A 24542-nucleotide genomic window follows, 5' to 3' on the forward strand; every position below is an offset into this window, starting at 1 on the left:
GGAGCCAGTAGAGAGAACATGTTCACTGCTTGTCACCAAGCAACTTTCCACAGCAAACTGACATGTGAGACGAACAGGGTGTGCCATACAACATGCTCTTCCTGGCAAAAGAGGGCCACATCTAGACCAGTGGGAAGTGATTTCCATCCAAAGCAAAATATGATAGGGGAAAGGAGAAAAGAGCTATTTGGATAACCTCCATCAGAGAGCAGTCTAGCTCCCCACCTTCAGTTCATGGAAGAAGAAGGCAGACCCAGGAAGCCCTGTGAGAACCCTGCCTTAACCAGAGTGCCCTGCAGCTCCCACCCATGGAGCTTGGCTTGTGACCTAGTTCACTTCAAGCATCAGGCTTCATAATGGAAAGATGTATACTGAGAGAGTCTTCAAAGGCAGAGAAGAAAAAGTCAGGGTTCAGTGGGACTCTTTTCTATATGTGTCCAAGTATGGTTAGCACAGCTCTTCATTATTTCCAAAACAGGCAGTAAATCAAAAGGAAAATTATTATAAAGATACAAAGACTTATATATGATGATAAAGAGAGCAGCTCCACTGTTAGGTGAAAATCTACTACAAAATATCAATCAGCTGACCACCCAGAAATGAGAGTGAAATATGAGAGACTAATATGAGAGCCTTTGGTAGAAGTTTTGAATCTGGGGAAGGCTGCACATGGAAACTGAAAGACAGACAATATGTTCATGGTGTTTAAGCAATCCCTCATGCATAAAGTAGTCTGCATTAAGTGGAGAAAAAGAGTATTTATACTGTCTATAGTTCTTCCTCTGAGGAGAATGTAAATAAGGCTAATGAATAAACTAGAGAGGAGATGGCCATTGTGGGGGAGATGATTACCTGTACTTTGGTTGTCTAGTATAAGTAAGATGAATCTGGCCATAATCAATATTGGGTAGAGGCTTTTGGAATATTAGAAGTATTGTTTAAAGATTTTCCTGAATTCTGGGCAAAGACATCTTGGAATACAGGTAGCTTTCTCACTCCTCCATTTAAAAGTGACAACTAGATAGCTTCCAGAACCTGTTTCACGTCAGCCATGCCCTGGGAATGTATCCTTTCATGTGTTTTCAGATCATAAATTTTCAATCATAGCTTTTCAAGTTTTTAAGTCCTTGTCATCTTAAAGCTTGTTGTTTACTGGCATTGGAAACACATGATTTCTTTCAAGTCCTCTCAGAAGGACAGGGGGATGCAATGGGATTACTGACCAGTCCATGAAAAGATTATAAAGAAAATGTTAATAGATTTTCTGCTAACAAGTTCTTTGATACTTTTTTTGGCTACTTTGGATAGCATCAAGTGCTGAAAAGCAAGGCCAGACTGTTTCAGAAGGTCTTTTGCAAAGGCACTCCAGGTGTAATGGCTGTCCATCTTATCAAAGCTGTCTCTTGTCGTATCACAGACGTGCTTTGCATGCTGCTTGGAAAATGCAGCGTGACTGGAATGGTCATGGGTATCTAAATAGCTGGAAAACCAGAACAGAAGCAGTAAGTCACTATCCTTCTCTCTACCCTTGTCACACTTCCCTCTTATCCCTGAGTTATAGATGAGCACAAGTGTAACTCTGGCTGATCTTTTATTGGTCACTGGCTGGTCATCTATTTGTGGGAAGTGCAATAGGTCTTCCTGAGTTTTAAAATAGTGTAGTGAGCACTGCTTGCTGTTTAGACAGCTAAAATTGGAAACATTGATTGCAGCATCGCAATGAAAAGAGATTTTACAGTCCCCATGAAGCAAAGATAGTGAAGAGCCAGCATCCCTTCTTGAGTCCCTCTGATAATTACATTTCTGGCAAAAAGTAGATAGCACAATGAAGCTGGAAAATGATGAAACAAAATTAAAAGGAGCACAAGAAGGGAAGGAAAAATTCTCAAAAAACTGGATAAAGTCTTAAATGAACACTGATAATATTTCCATCCTCTACTTCCATTTTGCAGTTTGGCTGCTTTAATTTATTACTCCATTGAGAAAAAAAGTATTAATTTTACCCTGTTCTCTAAAGTGTTAGTCTTCGTGATCTATTTTGCTGTCTGTGCTTATTCTGGGTCAGAAGAAAAGAGAGCTTGCTCTCAACGTTTTCCCTGGGCTACAGGCTCAGGTTTCTCTGTCCCAGCAGAAACTGGCTTTATCAAAATCACAGAATGACTAGGTTAGAAGAGATCTTCAGGATCGCAGAGTCCAACCCAGACCCAATGCCGCCACTAAACCATGGCACTGAGTGCCACACCCAGTCTTTTTTAAACACATCCAGGAATGGTGACTCCACCTCCCTGGGCAGGCCATTCCAGTACTTTATCACTCTTTCAGTAAAAACCTTTTTCCTAATATCCAACCTATCCAATCCAATGACAGGCAGTGCCATTGTTTGGTTGTAAACTTTGCCATAAACCTCTTTAGAAAGGACTTAATCTAAAAAAGAGAAACAAAATAACCTCCCTCAGCTGTAAATCATAATTTACGTAGCTGTGCTCCTCTCATCCATGTATTTTGTTCTGCCTTGTACTTCTTTTTTATAGGTAACAATCAGAGGTATAGGATTATTCTTGTTAAGCATGGCAATGGACATTCAATATATTAAAAAGTGCCTTTAAATATTTTTAAATTAATTTTTTTAAGAAAATTAAGTTACTAGAAAGGACACCCTGCCAAAGTGTATCGCTTAACATGTTGGAATTACCCTAATATCTGCTAGAATGAAAAAAAAAGAAAGGCAGAAATCTTCATCATGCTGGTTTGGCTGTTCCCTGTGCTGTCCCATTGACAGTGGTCTCACTTCCATTCTTAATATGGCAGAAGTTGAGCTGCTCTGAGAGTTTTGTTTGGCCTCTTGCTAAGATAAGAGAAAGAGATGATAATTATCAGACGGAATGAGAATTGTTTCAGTACTTGCATGGCACTTACAGAAAGAAGTGAAAGTAGAAATAGTTGCAGTATAAACAATTGACTTGGAAATGTATTGAGAGCTGGTTACTCTAACACTGTGCACAGCTTTATTTACTAAATCTCTTTTGTGGTAGTTGAAACACACTTGGAAAATAGCACTTTCCCTGGCTTTAGAAAATATAGAACATATAGTTTAAGGAATTTTAATCTTATGTTGTCAGAATGATATAACTGGGGGTTTACAAGGATACTTGATTAGAAAACTTCTTATACACTTAAAATATTAGTTTCAATGAGATAAAACAAGTAATATGAGATTGCAATGTTTATGCTCAGAATGTAATTTCTGTATCCTTGATTTTTCTGCAACAAAAATCATCACTTAAGAACTGTTAGAGAGTAATTAGCATCTAGGAAATAGTTGAGCAGCTGCAAGGACTGAGCTTTTAGGATTTTTTATTTATTTAATCTAAAGCAGAAGGCAAAACTTAAGGTGTACCTATAAATTCTGTAAAGCTATGGAAAAGAAGCATTGAATGGAAACCTATTATGACCAGTAACAATACGGCCCCTTGCATAATGCCAGCTACCAGTTTTTTCACTCCTGCATTTAGTCTTGCTATGTACCATATAAACTACTATAGTTTATACCTTCTTTATGATCAACAACTCTGAAAATAACTTGAACAATTAATTATTGATGAAAACCAATTTTGCTAGAAAAGGCATATTATACAAATTGCACAAGGCACTTGGATTCCTAATAACAAAGAAATAATTTTATCAAAACACTCCTATGGTTAGGGGTTTTTTTAAGTCTAAATAGATAAGTCTGATTTATGGAAACAAGAAAAATAACTGGGATGCTTCAATCAGAGGCAAGAGGCAAATACAGTCACTAAATATTCCAGAGCTAATGAAGTGAAGAACCATCACAAAGGTCATGAGAAAAACACTCATCAAATGTTTTAAATATAAATTGTGGAAGATCACTGGTAAATGTCATTGCTGTCATAACTAGCTTTCAATAACACTCCACCAAGATTGTATTAGGAACTACTACTAGCTATTATAAAGTACTCATGTGGAGCTATGCAGTTAGTAATTTTCAGATGCACAGCTTTTGCCAGCAGTTATTTTTCAGGACCTTGATGAGCAGTTCCTGTTAGAAAGAATATCCACTTCTGGGAAAGAACCATTCCATGCTTCCAGAGAATGTGCCTTAAGCCCTGTTTCTCTGAGCACAGCAAGGCAGTGTTGTCATCAGGCTGCCCACAAAGCTTTCTTGGCTCCTGCTGGCACCATGCAACTTTCTGCTGTCCTCTGGGATCACACACATCACAGCTGCTTTGTGGTTCTTCCTTTGACATTGACAGATACCACCCATCCAGGTAGTCCCAGTCTTTCTGTCTTACTCTTGAATGCTTATTCTGCTTCTGCTGTATTCTGACACTGTGAGTACTTTTAAGGCTCATTTGTCTCCACAGAAGAGTTAATTCCTTCTTTCACTATTTTTAAGATACTGTATTAAAATCAAGTGGATGTGTTTTCCTCAGAAGATGCAAGTGTATTTCATGTGTCAGGACTCCCAATACATACTGGCAGAGCTGGCAAGAGGTGTGTGGCTTTGCTGGTTTGGGCAATGCTGGAGAGAAGATGGGTTTAGTTACTGCATCCAAGATATTCAGGGATAAAGCTGCATCTTTAGTCAAACACAGGCAGTCTGTCTGGGGTTGTTAAAACAGATATTTTCTAGATCATGTTATACCTGATAGCAAATATCACAAGCAGAGACATAAAACCACCGTGCCTGCCCCTTTGCCTAGCTGCTTGCTGAGACTGATGATAGGGACTTGAATTTCAGCCTGGAGCATCAAAGATATGTGCCTGTATTGCTCTGGTTCTTGTCTTCTTCTTTCAAGGACCAGCTTCTGTGCAGCAGATTTACAAAGAAAGCAGGCAAAATTCTTCAGTGCCTAAACTGAGGCCAATCTTTCTTACCAGTGAAAGTCATCGAACACACCCTCCCATTTCCATTCACTATGCAGGGAGCTTAGGTATGTCTTTTAGATGAAGTCTCTCACTAATAACCAAAAATTCAGACTCTATAGGCTTACCTTAGACATGCTGAGCCCCATCTCATAAAACAAAATCAGGACATTTTTATCTGATGTTTATAAGGGACAAGGTCTATTGGGTTCACATACTTGGGCATTCCAGAAAAACATCTTACTACAGTGTGAAAAAGCCTTTTGCATAACCACTGAACTGCGTTGTTTGATAGTGACTTCCCAGTGAACTGGGAAGCTAAAAATATTCTAATTCCATTTCCTATTGTGCAGTTTGCTGTGGGCTCAAACTTGCAGACTAGCATTTTGATGTGATTGTAGTAAAAAAAAAAAATCTAGTGAAATCAAAGTGAGGGTCATCTTGAAGTACAGGTTAAATAAAGCTAGGTCCTTATGGAGAATTATTCCTGCCACTGGATTCTAAAAAGTGTATTAGAACATTTTGTATTTACATGTAGCAATTTTAACCTTCAATCCCATTCCTGAAATCTGGATCTCCAGGAATATTAGGCCAGCCTGGTCACTCTATGGAATGTTATATTGACGTAAAACATAGCAAAGATTCAGGGCCCAGGGTGAATTGTCCCCACTCAGGGTTTGTTCTTCTGAAATTCAGGGTAGCACACAGCCCCTGTCAGTGATTCTCAAGAGCTATGTGTTGTTTGTAAACCACAGTTCTCAGCAGCAAACAAGATTACAGAGAGCTCATTTTTCTGCCTGTGAACTAGGCACTGCAGAAAGCAGAATTTCTTTAGTCATTTGTTATTTCAAAGTACTTACTAGGCAGGTGTGTGCAAATTCTTCCAAGACCATAAGAATCATTATGAAGAGTTGTTAATAATTTAATTTTAAAAAAGATGACTTATTTGAGAACTTATGAAGTTACCTTATACGTGCATTAATATGTTCTGGGCAACTTTTCAAACATTTTTTTAGGTACTTAAATATTATCACTTCTGGAAAAACTGAATTAGTCATTATTGGGGTGGTTGGGGGGGATCTAATTGATTAGAAAATGCAAGGATTTGCAAACAGTTTCATTCAAGTCAGTAAGATGACAATAATTTATAGTATAGCTATTTCCTCTGCATATTGGAGCTCAGATTTCATGAATGATATGTGGTGGAATGAGCATTTTTAGGTCAGCATGTACTGACATTTTCCTTCACAAAATCAAATTAGAATATAAAATGCAAAACAATTGAAGGCAAAGATATTTCAGACAGCCAACCTCAGTGTCTGGCAGACATGGGCAGGTAGCAGTTCTGTTCTCCAGGGTCTGAGCTCTGCTGAAGTCTCTGGAGGGACACAGCATCTGTGAAGTGGTTCACACTGCATTTGAAACATGTACAATATTTCCAAGTCATCATATATATGGTGCAGCTGATCCTGACTGCTTTTGTGTGGAAATGCAGTGGTGCAATACCTGCCAAGGGAACATGAAATCTCGGTTCTGGGCCTTCCCCAACACAGATAATGCTGAGCTGCTCAGATACTTCTGCTTCTAAGGAGAGCTGTGTCTGAAATGGTGCTTACCACTGAATTTCATTAAAAACAAGTGGTTGGGACCATTTTGTTTTTACTTGGATCTTGCTTCCTGATTTCCAACTAGTCCATCTTCCAAATTATAAAGCCTAAGTTAATATTTAGTGTGGTAATTCAGGTACTTTCTGGGAACTGTACTTTTTTGTCATAATATTATGCAGAAGTGCAACACAGTTACTTTTTCTTGATCTCACGTACATTTTCCCCTGATATTATTGCACATGTTTCTGTTATTCCCCAACCCATATAGTTATGAAAACAGGAGCTTTCTTAAGAATTATTTCCAATGGAACCACGAAATGCTTTAGTCATAGCACTGTGATCCTCATTCCAGCTGATTCCTTTTTTTTGGTGTATTACATTAACAAAAGGGATTGTTCATTAGTGTACTGCTATATCACAAACATTTTATGTCTAGTAAGTACATTATTCCTATGTTTATAACATGTTAAATGTTCTTCTCTTTAGAAGTCGGCACTGTCAGTCAAAAATAAAATGTGTAGCAGAACTCTATACTTTAATTCAGATCTTAAATTGGATTTTTGAGTAATAGTAAGACTTCACATGGAAAAGGTGGGACAAAAGTGTCTGCCTTTTGATAGTATGGAAGTAAAGAAAAAAGTTATTTGCAATTTTAGTGAAAGTTTGTAGAAATACTGAATAATGAGGCTACAGCTCTATGTCTACTTCTGAATGCCAAGAATTACACTTAAGATCCAGTTACCTATGTAATATTGTGCATATACCCATGAATTTTGACTGTTAGGGACCTATCCCTGGAGGTTCATTGCTGCCAAACCAAAAGGGCATGTCAATAACCAAGAAGTATTAAATCTTAAAAAGTCCATAAGGCCTTCAAGATGATACAGGGAATTTGATGATAAAGAACAATCATCCTGTAGTAGTGCTTCTCCTAGAGTGGTTCTTTAGTCTTCAGAAGAGTAAAGGATTTTCTGTTGGCTTGATTTGTTTTTCTTTCCTTTTCATCAATTTATTGCTAAGAGATCAGTAAGGACAGAGTAGAGACACAGTGATACACATCTACTAAAAGAAACTCAAATTAAAGACACAGGGAAAATATTTGCAATCTTTTTGCATGCCCATGTGCTAACTTTCCATTCCAAAACAGCTCACATCAGAATGTCTGGATTGTCTGGAACAGCCTTTACAGATACCCAGAAAAGCAGTATTAGTTTTGGTACTACCCACAAGCTCTGTTCTATGAGGGTTCAACTTTCAGAGGCAATTCCTCTTTCTGAGCACTTCTCATCAGAGCCAGAAGACAGCTAACAGATCCTGTATTGCACAGCAGCACCCAAGTTGCTTCAACCCAGGCCTGTGAACTTGATACTGGTCATGTGCAGTCAGACTGCATTGCAAAATGCACAATAAATATGGGACAGGCCTGTGTTGGAAGGTTAGGCTGAACTTTATGGGCAGGCAAAAGGTAAAAAAGAGTAGGAAGGAGAGAAAAAGGGCATTAGCATGATCTGTTTAGAGGAAATGAAAGGCAAAACCAGAGGAAAGCAGTGTGGTGAAAAACCAACTCCCATGTTCATAATTTCTATTCATGATATATGTTCAACAACAGAATCTATTTTCATGGGCAAGATGAGTGCCATTCACCTGCCCATGTGCAATGACAGGGTCATTGGCAGATGCTGACCAGTCACCCCAATGAACAGAGGGTTTCATTATTTCCTAATTACTAGATAATGTGCTGAACAGCACCCCATGAAATTAACCTTTAAGATGACAGTAAAAGGAAATGAGTCATTCCAGGCAACGCTCATCATGGTGTGAGCTCTACACTTGCTAAATGAGTTCTGTCATAGTGTGGGTGAAGTGGAATCAATCCATATAACCATATAATTCATACATTTGCTGCTCATACAGGCAGCTTTGGAACTGCTAAGTAGAAATAAGCATTGACTTATGTCTAACTAAAGCAAAGTTATGTATTACATTAACTGATTATACTTTTCAGATGGGTCTGAAGTCACTGAATAGAAAGAACTGAGAGTTCCTGAGTGTGTGTAAGAGAGGATAAAATGAATCAAAATTCTAGGAAAGTACTTTCATGACTGCTGCTAATGGGGAGGTAGGAACAGTTTTAATCTTAGATAGTACTAAAGAAAGAAAAGATAAATCTTTCATCATCTTATTCACAGACCACTGTAGTATTCTTAGAAGTATCAGCCTATCTCAGTGATAGTAATACCTCTGCAATTCACACAGTAGGAGCTGACTGATTAGTTACAAAACAGGGGCTTTCTTCTGATTCAATAGCTGTAGAGAACATGAGACAAGAAAAACACTTCCCACTGTTTTGGAAGGAGTGAAGAGCCAAAGAAGGAGCTGAAAATACCTTCAAGCACGACAGTGATCCTTGTTGAATGTGATGCAGGCAGACTGGCAGATATGATAAAACAGCTTTACTGAGGATGAGCATGAGGCACACACTGCTCTATCTGGATGAATACCCTTCAGTGGTGCACATGGATGGGCTGCAGTGCTGCCACAGAGGTTCTGTCTCTGAATGGAGACTAGCTAGGAGAGCACCTGACAGCTACAGCAGATAAACACTTCTCTGCTGCCTACACTTTTCATAGATATGGAAAAATTTGGTGCCACCTAATGGACAGCCCCCAGCTCCCAAATTCTGGATGTGTTTTGCAGAAATTCTTTTGCAAGGCATCTAAAAAAGGATCTCCCTATATTTGTTAATGCTTCACATGAAGAATTTCTCATTCAGCATCCTTAATCACATATCTTCAGATGACATATATATTTTTTTATAGGTGAAGACTTAATAAGCCCCATGGGTAATACAAAGGTTTCTGTATTTGCTGGCTTTAAATTTATGAACTGGGGTCATCTCACAGCTTCCTCAATTGCAGCAATATAGCAACATATAAAACTAAATTACTGCACCTAAGTGTTCTGATCTGTTTATGGGTGAAATTAAACTAGCTATTCTGTCGGTCGCATAAATTATTCTACACCATCCTTAAGCAAGTTTACTGCTACAGATGCATGGACATTGCTATCTGTTTCAGTAGAAATCCTGACTATGTCAACAAGATATTTAGCCCAAGGGGTTTATATCACTTGTACACTTGCAGAGTATATTAGCAAAAATTAGTTAGACTATGGACTATTACAATGACTGCCATAATGAGTAATACTGAAAACAATTGTTATTCCTGAAAAAGCTGTTAGGGATAACCTGTTTGCATGCCATGTTCTTCAGGAAGCAAAACAGGTTAAGAAAACATAAGAGTATATCTCTTGTATCAGATGAGCCACAAGATACGATAAATTCAACATAGTTATCTGTGATGTCTGAATAGATGTTTATATATGTTTCAAGATGCAATATCTCCTCTTCCTTGTTTGAGCCTGCTTTCCCAGTAGCATCATGCCTAGCTGGAACATGAGCATTAGCATTAGATCTGCAATTTTAACATCATGCTTTGTGCTCAGCTGTCACTGAATTCAGTGGTACAAGTAAAGTCAGTTTGATGAACTTCAATTTGTAAAACTACATGCTTTGAAGAGATGCATCTCTTAATGAAACCAATTTTCCATCTGCAGTTTACATTTGCAGATTTTCCGGACAGATTATGGGTTTGGTTATTCTCATTTTCCTGTGAAGGGAGATACAGTAGAATTAGGGGTGTTCCCAAAGGCCTCCAAGCAAAGTACAAAGAAGGAAAAAGATTAGAAACTGTATTTCTGTTGCTTCCATTCACTGGAATGAACAGGCGAAAAGGGATTGGACTTTTATTATTTTCTTTAAAATATATTCTATATATATCAAGGTCAGTTTGGATGGGGCTTTGAGCAACTTGGCCTAGTGGAAGGTGTCCCTGCCCATGGCAGAGGGTTGGGAACTATGTTATCTTAATGGTCTCTTCCAACAGAAAGCATTCTGTGATATTATCATTCAATAATTCAATACAGTATTTATTTTCATCTATTAAAAAAAATCAAATAATCTGTTTTGTTACTTTAGGAGAAAGTAAATATTAGTTGTGGTGAAGATAAAGAAATGCCTTTGAAATGGGATGACTTCATAGGCAATTTAGCAATTCCTTGGATACTTTTCACCAAAGAAAAATTGCTCTAAGACTTTCATCTCTAAAGGCTACAATATCATTTGTGACTCACTCTTTATTGTATTCAGTGTGTTTGGGGGATTTGCAGTTTCAGTTGACATTTTTTTTACTTCTTGCATTTATTTTTGCCTTATTTTTACCTATTGTTGCATTACTGATTCCCAATATTTCATATATGCAATTGCTCAGCTTTGAGTGGAGGCTCCTTTTACTTAAATTTTCTGGAAAATAAAGAAAATATGTAAGTTTTGTTCTGTAAATTACAGCAGCTATTTTTTCTCCTTTTGCCTGGGAAAGAATATTTATTGGTTTTACATGAAAAAAACAGAGATGGCTGTTTTAATCTTGTACACTGTTTGACACTAATAATTTTAATATTTGACGCCTGCGAAAAAGACTCAGACATGTTTGATAGTTTTGGTGAAATGAAAGAAGTCAAAAGATTAAGCAGTGAAGTGATCAAACTCCTTTGTCCTTGTTGACCCATGATATATATTTGAGCTTGAGTCTACAGATGAAATGCCAGTTTCACATTTATGTTTGGCAGTTTAAAAAATAATGCTCAATATCTCACTTGGGCATGTATTTGAAGGAGAATAAGCTGCTGCAGTACCCAGTAAAGTTAATGTGAGGATGCCATGCTGGGAATTTGGTAACGGTTCAGTGTTTAAAGGTGGTTTTGATATGTCATTAAAACAAGTTTGAAGAAATAGGGACAGTTTGTCTTAGGGCTGGAGTGTAATTGCTAAGTGGAGGCTATGAAAGCATCAAAGCAGACAGATTTATTGCAATTGTTGTTACAGGACAAGGCGTTGCCTGTTTGGGCAGCAGTTTCTGGTTGCTGTGCAGAAACAGGAGCAGTAGGTTGAGTACCTGCACCACACCATTGTCACAGAGCACTCAGGCTGGGGACAGACACATCTTTCCAGCACCTTTCCTACCTTTCCATCACCCAGTTCCACATCAAACCCAACTCTCATCTTTTTGACCCATCTCAAAACCATAAACCACATAGGCAGTTTTATTCCTTAGCAGTTTTTATGTTGTTGCTTCAGCAGAAAAGCTCCTGTGTGCCTTCAGGAGGTTTGAAAGTGAGCCCTGAGCTACCAGCCCTGACCTCCTTTGGGTGGTCATCAGCTGCAAGCAGGGCCTTGCAGGGCATTCCTGTGTTTGCTGTCATGCTTGGGGCAACAGGCTGGAAACTGCTTATCCTGGAGCGACACAAATTTAATTTCTACAACTCTAGCTATCAGTCAAGGAATGTGGTATCATAAGTTTGTTTTGCTTGTCTTTCGGGTGCTTACACGGTGAACTCAGTGCATTAATTGTTATCATAAGAAAAACATAAATACACAGAGACTGACTGTAAGAGATCATTTGTTTTAGTGTAGATAATGAGAAGAAATAGCAGCTGCTGCTAATCAGTATGCGTGTGAGTATTCATAGAAGCTGATTAGGTATATAGCTGCCAGATAATCACCGTCCAATCTTGCATGTACAGAAGAATAGCTTCAGTAATTGTGCATTCAAATTTCTTTTAAAGAACCTTACAGAGAATGGCAAAACTATGGGTGTAATCCTGCATCATTTATTTGCAATGCTCTTTTGTCATGCATGTATCCTACACTTATTACAATGAACCTATTTGTTAGAATAATGCTACTTCTTTGATCAAATATTGCAGATCAAATTTGTATAGAGATATTAATAAAAAATTCAGCTGACAGTAACAAGTATGTTAAAGATGTGTAAACACCAACAGAATTACATTCTAAGGTATTGAGAAGAATATAAATTATTCTAAATTATTTAATTTGAAATTAAATTTAAATATTTTTATATTATTATTTTGAAGACAATTTTAGTAGCGTATCATGGACTATTCTCACTGAGATGTATGACAGTCATTGCAGGGGCTCACTTTCCTTTCTCTAATTCCTTTTGCAGTTCTGTAAGTGTGGTTTTACCCTGGTAGGCAGCTACACCCTGTGCAGCCTTTCTCTCACTCCTCTACAGTGAGGTGGGAAGAAATCACTCTATCCCATCAAAACCAGTACAGCCACTTGAACTGCACTCTTAAATATGACCATGCACAAGTTTCATACCTAGATTGATTAGATCTCTCTGATTCTACTCATAAAAGCTACTCACAAACCACATTTAACCAAATCAATTTTTTTTTTGATTCTTAGTTCCTAACTCAGATTGTGCAAGACATGGCTTGAGCTTTGAGGAAAGGCTACTTTGGGATCTCTGATCAATCTTGGCTGAGCTGAGCAGCCTCAGCACCATGAGGGAACATTTTTGCTGTGAATGCAGCACCGAAATTATGCAGGACTACCATTAATGTTGTTAATCAGATGTTCCTAAAAATGAGCTTTGTGCCCACATTTATCACTAAACTCTGAAGAACAAGTAATTATTGAGAACTGAAATCCTGCAGTTTTTCAACTTCCTGTTAAAATGACAGTTCTAACAGGTAATTATTAGTGTCTCTCATTTTTCTAGCACATATGGAACCTCTACTTCTTAGGGTTGAATAAGCATAACATTTATCACCAAATTCCTTTATGAATGAGCTATAGGGATACAAAAGTTGGAGAGTTAATACCCAATCCTTAATACTTCACAAGTACTACCTCCTCCAACTCTATTGTTAGTAAGATTTCTGATGCACTTGGTCTTTCAGTTCCTCCTTCTCATTGATAAGGTACAGCTGTCAGTTTGCTAAACTGAGGAAAAAAAGTCTTTTTCATTCTCTAGGACAGATTTATCACTTTAAATGACAAAGGAAGGAATCAATACACATATTTTTAGGTGTCTGGAAAGTAAATATCTTACCTCACCTTGTATTATGGGCTCTTTTTCTAACCATAAGGGGAAGAAGGGATGTGATTCATCTCATTCCAAAAAGGTGTCAGCTGAGATGAGCCGTCCTAAGAGGAACCTGCTTCTCTTCATTCATTAACTACTCAAAATTCCTAGACAGCTACTGAGGCAAGACACGTACCTTTTTACAGCCAAAAATTGATACATTGACCCTAATCCCAAAAGATGGCAAAACCAAAGCAGCTGTAAGCATGTGTGCATGACAGTTGTTCCCTGCATCCTGCTTTCCATGGTCTTTTATTTATTATTCTAAATCTCTTCAGAATTAGAATAATAATAAAAAAAATATATCTTTTATCACTTGTGGTTTCACTTGTGGTCCATTGAAACCAACCAATAATCAAACAATTTTCTTCTGCATACTTTCTACAGCTATGGACACGTATGTGTCAGGAATTTGTACAAGCATACATTTAGATACTACAAGAGAAACATAAAACATGATCATTTAAATGAAGTCATTGCAATGATGGAAAAATTTAGCTCAGCTTGATTTAGAACACAAACAAGTTGATTCAGAGGTAATATCATGGAATTACTTTATCTTTTATTATAAAGAGTGTAATTTCCAAAAACCTTTTTTTAAAAGGAGAATTATATGCATTATATGAAAAAGAGATACATACAGGAGATGCGAACTGCAGAGCACTGGCCAAAATTTGTATTCACTTTCCTCAACTTTCAGGTTGCATGAGTCTCACAAATGAGATAATAGTGTGTAAATTCTACTTTATATTTGAATAATCACATAATGTCAGAACTGTAAAATTACTCTCAGGGTACAGAGGATGATTATTGACAGACTGACTGCTATTAAAACACATCAAGTAAGGATCTCACTCTATGCCATGTGACAGACTGGCATTTTAAGGTCTTCAGCTATTCTCATTAAGGCTTGACTTTTTGCTTAAACAGTGGTGTTTGCTCACTGTGAGTCACAAACATTTTCTGTTCTTGTTTCTAAATGACCTTAAGTAGCATTGGCATGCAATGCATAACCATGGCCTTTGCTCATTCCTAGCAGGCTTTCAGTATTTAAATTATCCTAATTATTCCTCTATTTTCTGAATTGGCCTCTGTAGCCCCTTAGTGGTGACACGGCTGGAAACCAGACAGGAATTCACCAAGCAAGGGTGAGACCCCCTGATCTGTGTGAGGACAGCCTCTGCAGGAAGCCCCAAGAGACTCAGAATGCTGGGGGTCCTCATTTAGGAGTAACTTTTCTTTGGCATTAGTTCTTTCCCTGTTGTCCTTTTCTAATATAGCCATTCTGTCCCAAGCACCAGGATGTGTATATGCAATTGCTATGTCCAGAGAGCAAGGGATGTCAACTGCTGAGCCTGTTTCTCACCCTCTGGGATCATAAATTGACAACCACATGATGGTCTCAGAGATGTGCCTTTTGCACACTTTCAGAAGCTGATAGTAGTCTTTTGTTTCTCTACCTCACACCCTTGTGAAACACTGGAAAATGTTGCTGGGTTACTCTTTGTCCTTTTTTTATTATCTCAGAGTCTTCACCCTGTTCTTGATCTTCCTGCCAGTCTTTTTTAAAGTTTCAGGCTGCACTTTGATTTAGACAATGCTTTGCTAAATACGGCTCTGCCTTGTCTTTTTTAAGCTACTTTTCCTTACCTGAGCAAAGTGTCCTTTGAAACTGCATTTTAATGAGTTAGGATCTTGATGGCATGCTAACCTATGTGCCACGAATCACTCTTTTCTTCCAGCAAGATTCTTCTGGGAGTTCTACATACATAAATTCCCACTCATATTTCATTCATAGAATCACAGAATATAATCACAGATTATCCTTAGCTGGAAGGGGCCCAGAAGGATCATTGAGTCCAATGCCTGCCTCTGCACAAGGAAGTCCAAAGCATCACAATGTGGCATTCACATTTTCTGGAAAAGTCCCTTCACCCAGGATTTTTCTCCTGGGAATCTGAGAAGTCTCAAAGAAAAAGGAAAACAGTAATTATCTGATTTGTTTCCCCTGTGTTTTGCTCCTTTGGAATGTGTTTGGAGATTGTTTACCAACAGGTGGTTGTTTCATTGGTTTTCTGTGAATTATTTTGACTTATTGGCCAACCACTGCCAAGCTGTGTCAGGACTCTGGAAGGAGTCACAAGTATTCTTAATTTTTTTTTTTAGCTTTCTCTGAGTATCCTTTCTGTATTCTTTAGTATAGTTTAGTATAGCATTATTTTATATAATATAGTATCATAAAATAATAAATTAGCCTTCTGAGAACACGGAGTCAGATTCATCATGCCCTCCAATATAGGGGCACTCCATAAATACAATATCATACTTTGTACCTGAGAGCCTTGTCCAAGTGCCCCTGGCAATCTTGGTGCTGTGACCACTTCCATGAGAGGCCTGCTCCTTTTCCAGCCTAACTCCCCTGCCAGAGCTTCATGCCATGCCCTGGAGTCCTGTCACTAGTCCCCAGAGAGATCAGTACCTGCCCCTCCACTTCCCCTCTGAGGAAGCTGCAGACCGTGGTTGGAGCTCCCCTCAGTCACCTCTTCCGTAGGCAGGACAAACCAAGTGACCTCAGACTCCCAAGCCCACTGAAAAATTTTTGAGAGAGGTCTCATGACGACAACAGCACAGTGTTTTATATATATTTTGTTCTATATGTTTGGTGTCATAATTTAAATTCTTAGGCAGAATAGAAACTAGCTAAAGACGGAGTGATTCTTTAGACATACACTGTAACTTCCACAAGAAGTGTTCATTTGCATCTCATGGCATGTGATTTTTTCCCCTCCAAAGGAAAATTTCAGACCCAAATATCACTCAATTCGCAGATGTAACTGAAAGAAGACTAACAGAACTGCATTTTTGTAAAGAAGAATAAATTATTCCTCAAAAAGAGAAACTGAAACAAACCTCACTGAATTTGGGATTCACAAATATAGATGTATAATGCAGGCAGGGACATACTAGTTTAAATTCACATCTGGCATTAAAATCCCAGGAAAATAATGGTTGTAACTATTTACCATTCATGAAAGAAACAGCAAAGAGAAATTCCTGCAGCCTTGTTGTAAACTATCTTTAGATGAATCTTAAAGTGACTTGGAATTAACAGACTTGTTCATTCTACCGCATATTACATAATTAAAAAAAAAAAATCTGAATTCATAGTAAACTGTTTTTAAAAGAGGAGGGGTTTTTTTGTTGTTTTTGTTTTCTTTTTTTGAGCATAGCCTAATAATGAAATGTTTAAGACTTTCAAGTCAATTAGAGCATTTTACAGGAAGGTGATTTCTCTATCAAAGTCATTATAATCTCCTATATGACATTACTGAAAACAAGTAAATACACTCTGCTCTACAGCTTCAGTGAGCACTGTGAAGGCAGAGGAGTGGTCTGGAGACAGAGACAAGCACTCACCTGATGTTCATGTGGCAACAGAGAGAGCTCATTCCTTGAGCCCCTCTTTAAAAAGGGACTTTGCCTGAATGGGTCATTGATCTTTGACACCACCCAGCTCCCTGACCAGGGAGATGTCAGCAGCTTAGGATGGAATGTAATTGGTTGAGGTTCCTGTCTGTCACCCCAGGGGGGGTTTCTTATTTATACTTTATATGGGCAATTAACATATAACTTCTTTATATGTTAATTGCCCAGTAGGAGTAAGCTTGTGCTATGACATAATGTGACAAAAAACATGCTGCAAAAAAACCACTTGTTTGGTTTTTTTTTTAAACACTGAATAATTACAATGCACCACAACATTTTGTTCAGCGTGGTATAACTGATCATGTCTGCACCTCTAATGTAAACTGATCTTTGAGGCCATAGTAATGCTGAAAGCACTATAAACATATCATTTATATCATACTTATTTTCATAAACAGTAACTCCAAGCTTCATTTAACTTGCCAGAACTTAAATTAGGTCACACAAGTAGAAGCAGATCATCACTTGTTGTTCTAGCATGATTCAGACTGAAGGATGATCTATGGAATTGGGTACTAGCACATATTTAAATCTAAATCAGTGGTGGGGTGTATAGCTGCCAAAAAGTGCCAAGTACCCCTCAAATAAAAGTATCCCTCATTTGCTCTGGCCATACTTTTCAAAATATCATTTTATAGTAGTATAGCAGCCATAAGGCATAGGAGGGTCCATTATATAATTTCTACTTGATAAACAACATATCCATTTCTAAGAATCGTGAGTGTTGCCTATATAATAATTGTAATAAGTGGAAAATATTCAGCCTGAGTGTGAATGACAAATGGGAGAAGAAGTTAAGGTGCCAACAGAAAATAATGAGTTTTGATGTGATTCATTCAGTTTGGGGAAATACATTAACACATTGACTTTCATCAATCTATTTTGAACCATCAAAAGGGTTTAGAAATAAAGAAAAATAACTGGAGAGCATAGACCATAAAGTAATTTAGTGTTGAGTATTAGACTGCAGGTTTATATTGTTTCTCCTTATTCTGAGTGCACATTTAACTTTTATAGCACTTTCTGGGATTTCAAAGTAGTGTTTCTGAATTTTAACTCTTACTTGATATAGAAAGATGCTAATATTCCCTGATTTTTATTTTACTGATTGAAGTTGCTAATCTATAGAGTCCAATTTCATTTTCCTTCATGAGCATTAGATCAGTGAAAAATGCAATTCAAAGTGACATGTTTATTATGTATAAGAATAAACAATACAGAATATGAAGAAGGAGAGAATGAACCCCAGCAATCTGTGGTGATAATTACGGTGCAACCGAAATCAGAGGCTGTATTCTAAGATTGTAATATTTAGATATTTTTAAATTTCAGTAGGACAGCAGCTCTGAGACTTTAAAATGAATGGAAAACTAATAGCTTTTATACACAAGAAGAGTTGGAAATAGTTGCAAACTCTTAGTGACACAGCAAACAACAGTTTTTCCACTTCTTGGGTGCCTTGGGTATATTAAATAAGGGAAGCTGCAGTATAATAGTGCCTTAAAAGTGACTGAGATTAACTTTATAACAATGTACATTATGTTACAAAGGGGAATGAAATTCAAGAGATGTTCCATGGTTCAGTTTAATATTTCTGTATTTGAATCAACTATGTCAAGACTTGTGTTTAGAGTAATCAAATCCTTGGATGATTTTCAGATTCCTTTCCATTTCAGCTTTAATCATGCTGCTAGCTTATGTCTGAAGGATGTCTGAAGAGGAGAGAAAATATTAGAAATCATGTAATGTGAATGAAAACTGAGAAAAATATTGTGCCTTCCAGTTGACAGAAACTCTGATAGAGAGACCTATTCTATCTGCATATTTTATAATTTGTTTTGTACTGTTTTACCAATAGGAATGTCATATCTACAACCACATTCAGTTAAACAGTACAGATTTATCACCCGGGCGATGGAATGAAAGATATATTTATTGAGAGCGTGGGAGCTGATATTGCTAAAATCAAGTTGTTGCTCTCCCAGTAAAATAATAATGAAAGAAAGAAAAATGCAAGAAGAAATAATATATTTGATTATCAAGGCAATTACTAGTACTTCCTTGGTCAGCAGAGTTTCCATGGAGCAATGTAGGTTTTTCTCATCTTCCTTTTTTTTTTTATTTCTTACCTACTGCACTGATGACCTGAAGCATACAAGCTTTTGGAAATTTGACTATCATGTCCTGCCTACCAATGACTAGTGACAGAATGTGATTGGTTTTAGGAAAAAAAAAATTATCACAAGTCTCTTGTAACTCCTCAATACTTCTTTTCTCTTTTTGTTAATTAGACTTGCATTACTTCTAAAGGTCTTTTTTGTAACATTACCATTTTTTTAACAAAATGTGCATAGCACTTACATGCTGAGAAAAGAGAAATCAGCTTCTCAGCTACATTTTTTCTTTTCTTAGACCCAAGGTCTATCAGTCTGATCAGTTCAGTTGTGTTTAAGTTGTTTGATTTTAAACACTCATGGATCCACAAGGCACACAATAAAAAGAAAATACCCCTGAGCTGACAACCTAAATGCATCTGTGTTAGCTGAGGCTGCTGAAATTCAATTTCCTTTCAGTTTGTTGCTTTGTTCATGTGTGTGTGGCCCTTCTGACCAGGTGAGTGACTGTAGCACAGTTCCACACACTGTTGAAACTCTCACCAGTGAAAATCAGACTTGGTTCCCAAATCTTGGCACTGCAGTTGTACTCAGCTAAGCTCTCCCTTCCAGTCTTTTAGAGTTGTTGATAGTAGCTCAAGTAACTCATAGTATTTCGTTGAAAAAGCTTTTTTTCTTTTTTTCTTAATATAAGGATGTTAGCTGCTCTCTCAAATATCTAAATCTTTCAACCTTTGTTCTTGTTCCTTGCCACTACATGGAAATGGGGGTTTTCCTTGTCTTAATCATGAGGTTCATAATGTCATACATTACATCCTATGCCATGATAGCATTATGAGGGCATACATTAAAAAGAAAAAAGACAAAAATAACTTCAGTTCCTTCCTTTCTAGAAGCCTAAAGACCAAGCTCATGCTGTTATATTTGTATGACTGAAAATCAGGGGGAAATGAATTTGTTCATAATTACTGTTGCTTTATTCCAGAGGAACTGAGTTTAAAATCAAATCTGCTTTAACAAGCAAAAGCAAGATCATGTTTTTGAAGCATGGCTGGTAAATGAAAGGGGCTAAATTTTAGGAAAAGTCAAATCTATTTTGACATTAGGCAGCTGGCTTTACTGCCTTCTGAGCATTGCTTTTTAGTCGTTCTGCACAGTTTGTTTTTCTGTAAACTTCTACAAACAAAATGATAAATTCTGGCTGACAACAGTTATGAGCAATTCTGATATTTCAACTCCTAATTCAAGGAATCCAGTGGAAAATTTTGGAATACAAATGTGTATATTTATTTCTCATATTCTTTCATTGTCAAATAATTCAGTCTGATTTATTCCATTACATTTTTTCATTATATTTTATTTTGCAGCATGCTTTTATATGAGTTTATCACCACATTTCACTTCATTATTTTTCCCATTTGTTATTAGCAACAGCACAGGACTTTGAGATTAAAATATGACCCAGGTGAAGACTTGGTTTTATCTGTGTAAGTGGTAGCAAGCTAAGTGTTTGTGGTTTTCTTTGCTGTGTGGGTGATGTGGTTTTCAGATGTTTTGCAGTGCATTGCTTTTAGTGGACTATTAATAATTCATTATCTTGTCCCATTAAGCAATTTTTTTCCCACTAGAGCCAGAGGCTTGGATTTTGACAGTTGTACATCTGTTTGGAGTTCTTATGACTAATTAATTCAAAATTTGAACCCTGTTCTCAGGACCTCGGTTGTAAGTCCCAGATACGAATTTAGGGTTTGCTTTGTGTAAACATTTCACCTTAACCAAAAATTTTCTTAACAGAATATACCTCACATGATTTATAAGGGGATTGGCTCTGCAAATACTGAGTAAAATTCTGTGCAAGTACTCTGCAAAAACTTCCTTGCACAGATACATTGAACCATATTGAGTCTCCTGACTCAGTCCTGGGACACTTGGAAGACACAGCAAAACAGATCAGTATTCAGTATTTTTCAGCCTGATTAATATAGCTCTGTTTGTATCTTCCACTATGAAGTGCATTCATCTGTTTTGTCCATTTTTATGAGAAAAGGTAGGGAAGAAAAATTTAAACCTTCATACTAACAGGCTGATGTTTGAAACGTGGAGGCACATGTTTTTCATTAAAATTGTGTAGTCCAACAGCCTTCACGTTTTTCTATTTTTGTAAGTGACAAAGTAAAGGAAATATATTTGAATTATCTAATCACATTCACAAATTATTCCATTTTGAGGCTCAGCTTCTCAGCAGCAATTTATCACTGTAGGAAACAGTTATCTTCCAAGACCATGGCTGGCCACGAAATGTCTGGTATATAGAGTGTTTTGGTTTCTTGCCATGCTGGTAGGTGTGCATGGTTTTGATATTGGAAAAAATTTTCAATATCATGCAACCCAGACTATGGAGAGTGCATGCAAACTTTGAAACAGAGAGAATTAATCTCCTTTCTTGTTTCAGCAGGTAAGTTATAGCTGAAGAGACAATAACATTCAGCAATCTAATCTGTGTGAAGTGAAATGCTAATGTCTTGTGCCATTTGAACAACATTCACTGAATGCCTCATCAAATTGCCTTGTCAAAGCAAGGCAAGAAGGATCTAACTGATGCCTTTGTCAAAATCTGAGCCCTTGACCTCTTGCTGCTTTGTCTTCTTAGGAATGCAGGTTCTGGAGTGGAATGGCATCCCCTTGACTGGGAAAACTTATGAAGAGGTTCAGAGCATTATAATTCAGCAGAGTGGGGAAGCAGAAATATGTGTAAGACTGTGAGTTTTTCCCCATCTTTCTGTTTCCATTTCTTTTTGGCTTTTCATGGCTTTTGTTTTTTTTAAAGTTTTTTAATTTTAATTTACAGTTGTTAAGGTGGAACCTTTGTTAGCACAAAACATCAATGTAATAATAAGCAAGAATTCACTGTGACTGTGGGAGACCCTTGTATTCTGTTTTTCTCTTAAAGTCAGAAGGAGAGATAAACTGAATCAGATGCTAGTAATTATGCTTTTATAAACAATTATACCTCCATTATTAGGTCACAATCTCCTCTCATGACAAACATACAGTTCACTGAATTTACTGATGTTAGAAAAAGAAGGTAATCTAGTAATAACTGGACTTCTAGTGAAATCTGTATCCTTTAGATGAAAGTCATTTAAGCATCATGAGAAATGCATACACTTGCATTAAATCCATTAAAGATTTCACCTTAAAAGAAGCTTTTCTTCTCAGCTCTTTAACAGCATTGCAAATGTATATCAGCTAAGGAGGGACCATGCTTGGGAGCTGCTTTCTGTCATGAACCACTATTCATTTACCTACTTAATACAGTAATGAGGGTATGAGGAAAGAGTTTCTTTTGTCTCAGGCTTCCACTTGCTTTCTTTAGGGACCTGAACATGCTCTCAGACTCCGAGAATCCCCAGCACCTGGAGCTGCACGAGCCAGTGAGGGCAGGTGAGAGACAAGAAGTTGCTTTGATATTGTTGCTCTGATATTGGTGGATAGCAGCTGAAAACTGCATGTGATATAAGCTAGGATGTTAGTATTGTCAGCTCTGGTGTTACATCCCAAATATTTCCGTGGGTAGAAAGGCGACCATGCCTTATATAAAAAGGCAAGACCAGGGGATGCAGTGCACGTGCAACAAATTTGCAGACAACCCCAATTTGGGCAGGAGTGTTGATCTGCTGGAGGGTAGGAAGGCCCTGCAGAGGAATCTGGGCAGGCTGGACTGATAAGCCAAGGCAAATTGCATGAGATTCATCAAGGCAAAATGTCAGGTCCTGCACCTGGGTCACAACAACTCCAGGCAGCCCTACAGATTGGGGGCAGAGGGGCTGGAAAGCTTCCCAGAGGAAAAGAACCTGTGGGTGCTGGATACTGTAAAGTTTACATGTGATGTTGTTGTCCTTTTCCCTTCTGCTGCCCCTAAAGTTTACTTTGTCCAGCCCCTGAGTTCGCACCTGTGTCAGTACCTGGCCAGGGAGTTTCTGGTGTCCCCAGGGCCTCATCTGCCATCCTGTGTCCAAACCTTCTGCTGCCACCCCAGGCCTCTGCTCCTCTAAACTGCATTATTAACCTGGAGTCATAAATACTTCAGTCTGCTCAGTGCAATTGCAGCTGTGCCTTTCTATAGCAAAATAATGAAGAATGGGCACTATACCACACCACTATACAAGGTGAGGTGTAACTCAGGCAAATTTAGGTTGCAGCCATCTGGTTATTAGACATTTGCAGCCAGAGATGCCAAAACAAAGCTCCCAGTAAACTGCAGCAAGTTTAGATAACACACAGGTCCTAAGGCCTATGTTCATAGAACCATAGAATTGTCAGTGTTGGAAAAGACCTCAATGAAAATACCTGTTAGCTTAATACAAGGTTTGTGGCCTGCTATAAGTGACAAAACCCCAGTATTTACTGGATAGAGGGATGCAAGTACTCAGTGTCTTGTGAGTTCTGTGATGGCAGTGCTTTTGGGGAGATTTCCTGCTGTTCAATCAATATCACAACTGCAGGCTTCAGTCATTGTATCAGTCATATCTAAGCTAACTTTGCATCAACATCCACAATCTTACTGGCAATGCAGGCCCTCAGTAAGCTCAGTGCAGATTAAGATTTTTTCTCTTACCATTCTGTGGGTCTGCTCTGGGTTCTGTGGTTTTGTGGCTGCTCTTTTATGAACCAGAACCTAAATTAACTGGATTAAATCCTCAATTTTCTAACCATGTAAAATTTCCTAGCTATTAATATACTTACCATCAAGCCACCTTTAGTTGAAAATTGATGTTATTGATAGTAATTGAAAGCAAAGACTAAGTATGACAGAGCTTTCAAGCAGAGCAACCCCCATTAAAAAAAAAAAAAAAACACCAAAAAGCATTGAAAGACACTGAAATCAGTTTTGGAAATGACAAAAACTGGAATGAACCAGCTTTTTAATTATTGAATAAAACTAAAAATGAGAAGGAACAGAAATAAAATTTTTCTATTCTTTCAGGCGTGCTTCCTCGTAGTCTGGCAATCTTATAATGGTTTCTAAGTTGAAACAACACTGTAGAGTTATTGCCATTACCTCTGAGGCTTGGCAGACTTTGCTTTAGAAGGGAGCAATCTCCATTTTCTCTGAGAGAAAAATGAATTCGCCAAGCAGGCAGGATAAAGCTGAAGTTTTGCTTTAAACCTCTCCTGCTTCGGAGAACCTGGGAACCAAGCTGTTCCTAGCATCCTTTTAACTCTCTTCAGTCTAGCAGATATGAAACTTACTTGACTTCATTTCTGTGTTAGATAGAAATTGCTATCTCCAAAGGGTAAATTCCTCCCACTCATTCCTGGTCATCAGGGAGGGCAATCAGACTCCTACTACAGATGCCTCACAAAGGCGTGAGTAATGTAGGAAAGATGAATCAGGGCTTTCAGCCTTCATTTGTTTACATTTTTTCTTCTGT

At 37.7% G+C, this 24542-nt stretch overlaps 1 protein-coding gene across 7 annotated transcripts in view; it reads left to right on the forward strand.

The window, feature by feature from the left end:
- Positions 1-24542, forward strand: part of PCLO (piccolo presynaptic cytomatrix protein) — a 323497-nt gene that overhangs the window by 216254 nt on the left and 82701 nt on the right. For 5 of the 7 annotated variants that reach the window (XM_014268538.3, XM_026794798.2, XM_014268539.3 and 2 more), the window contains exons 11-12: positions 21758-21866; positions 22484-22551. In XM_014268538.3, the coding sequence (XP_014124013.2) occupies positions 21758-21866; positions 22484-22551 (177 nt within the window). The remainder of the gene's footprint in view (positions 1-21757; positions 21867-22483; positions 22552-24542) is intronic. The other 2 variants (XM_026794800.2, XM_026794799.2) reach the window with 1 other exon arrangement.

The sequence above is a fragment of the Zonotrichia albicollis genome, chromosome 4 (genome assembly GCF_047830755.1).
Source record: "Zonotrichia albicollis isolate bZonAlb1 chromosome 4, bZonAlb1.hap1, whole genome shotgun sequence".
NCBI classification, from domain to species: Eukaryota; Metazoa; Chordata; class Aves; order Passeriformes; family Passerellidae; genus Zonotrichia; species Zonotrichia albicollis.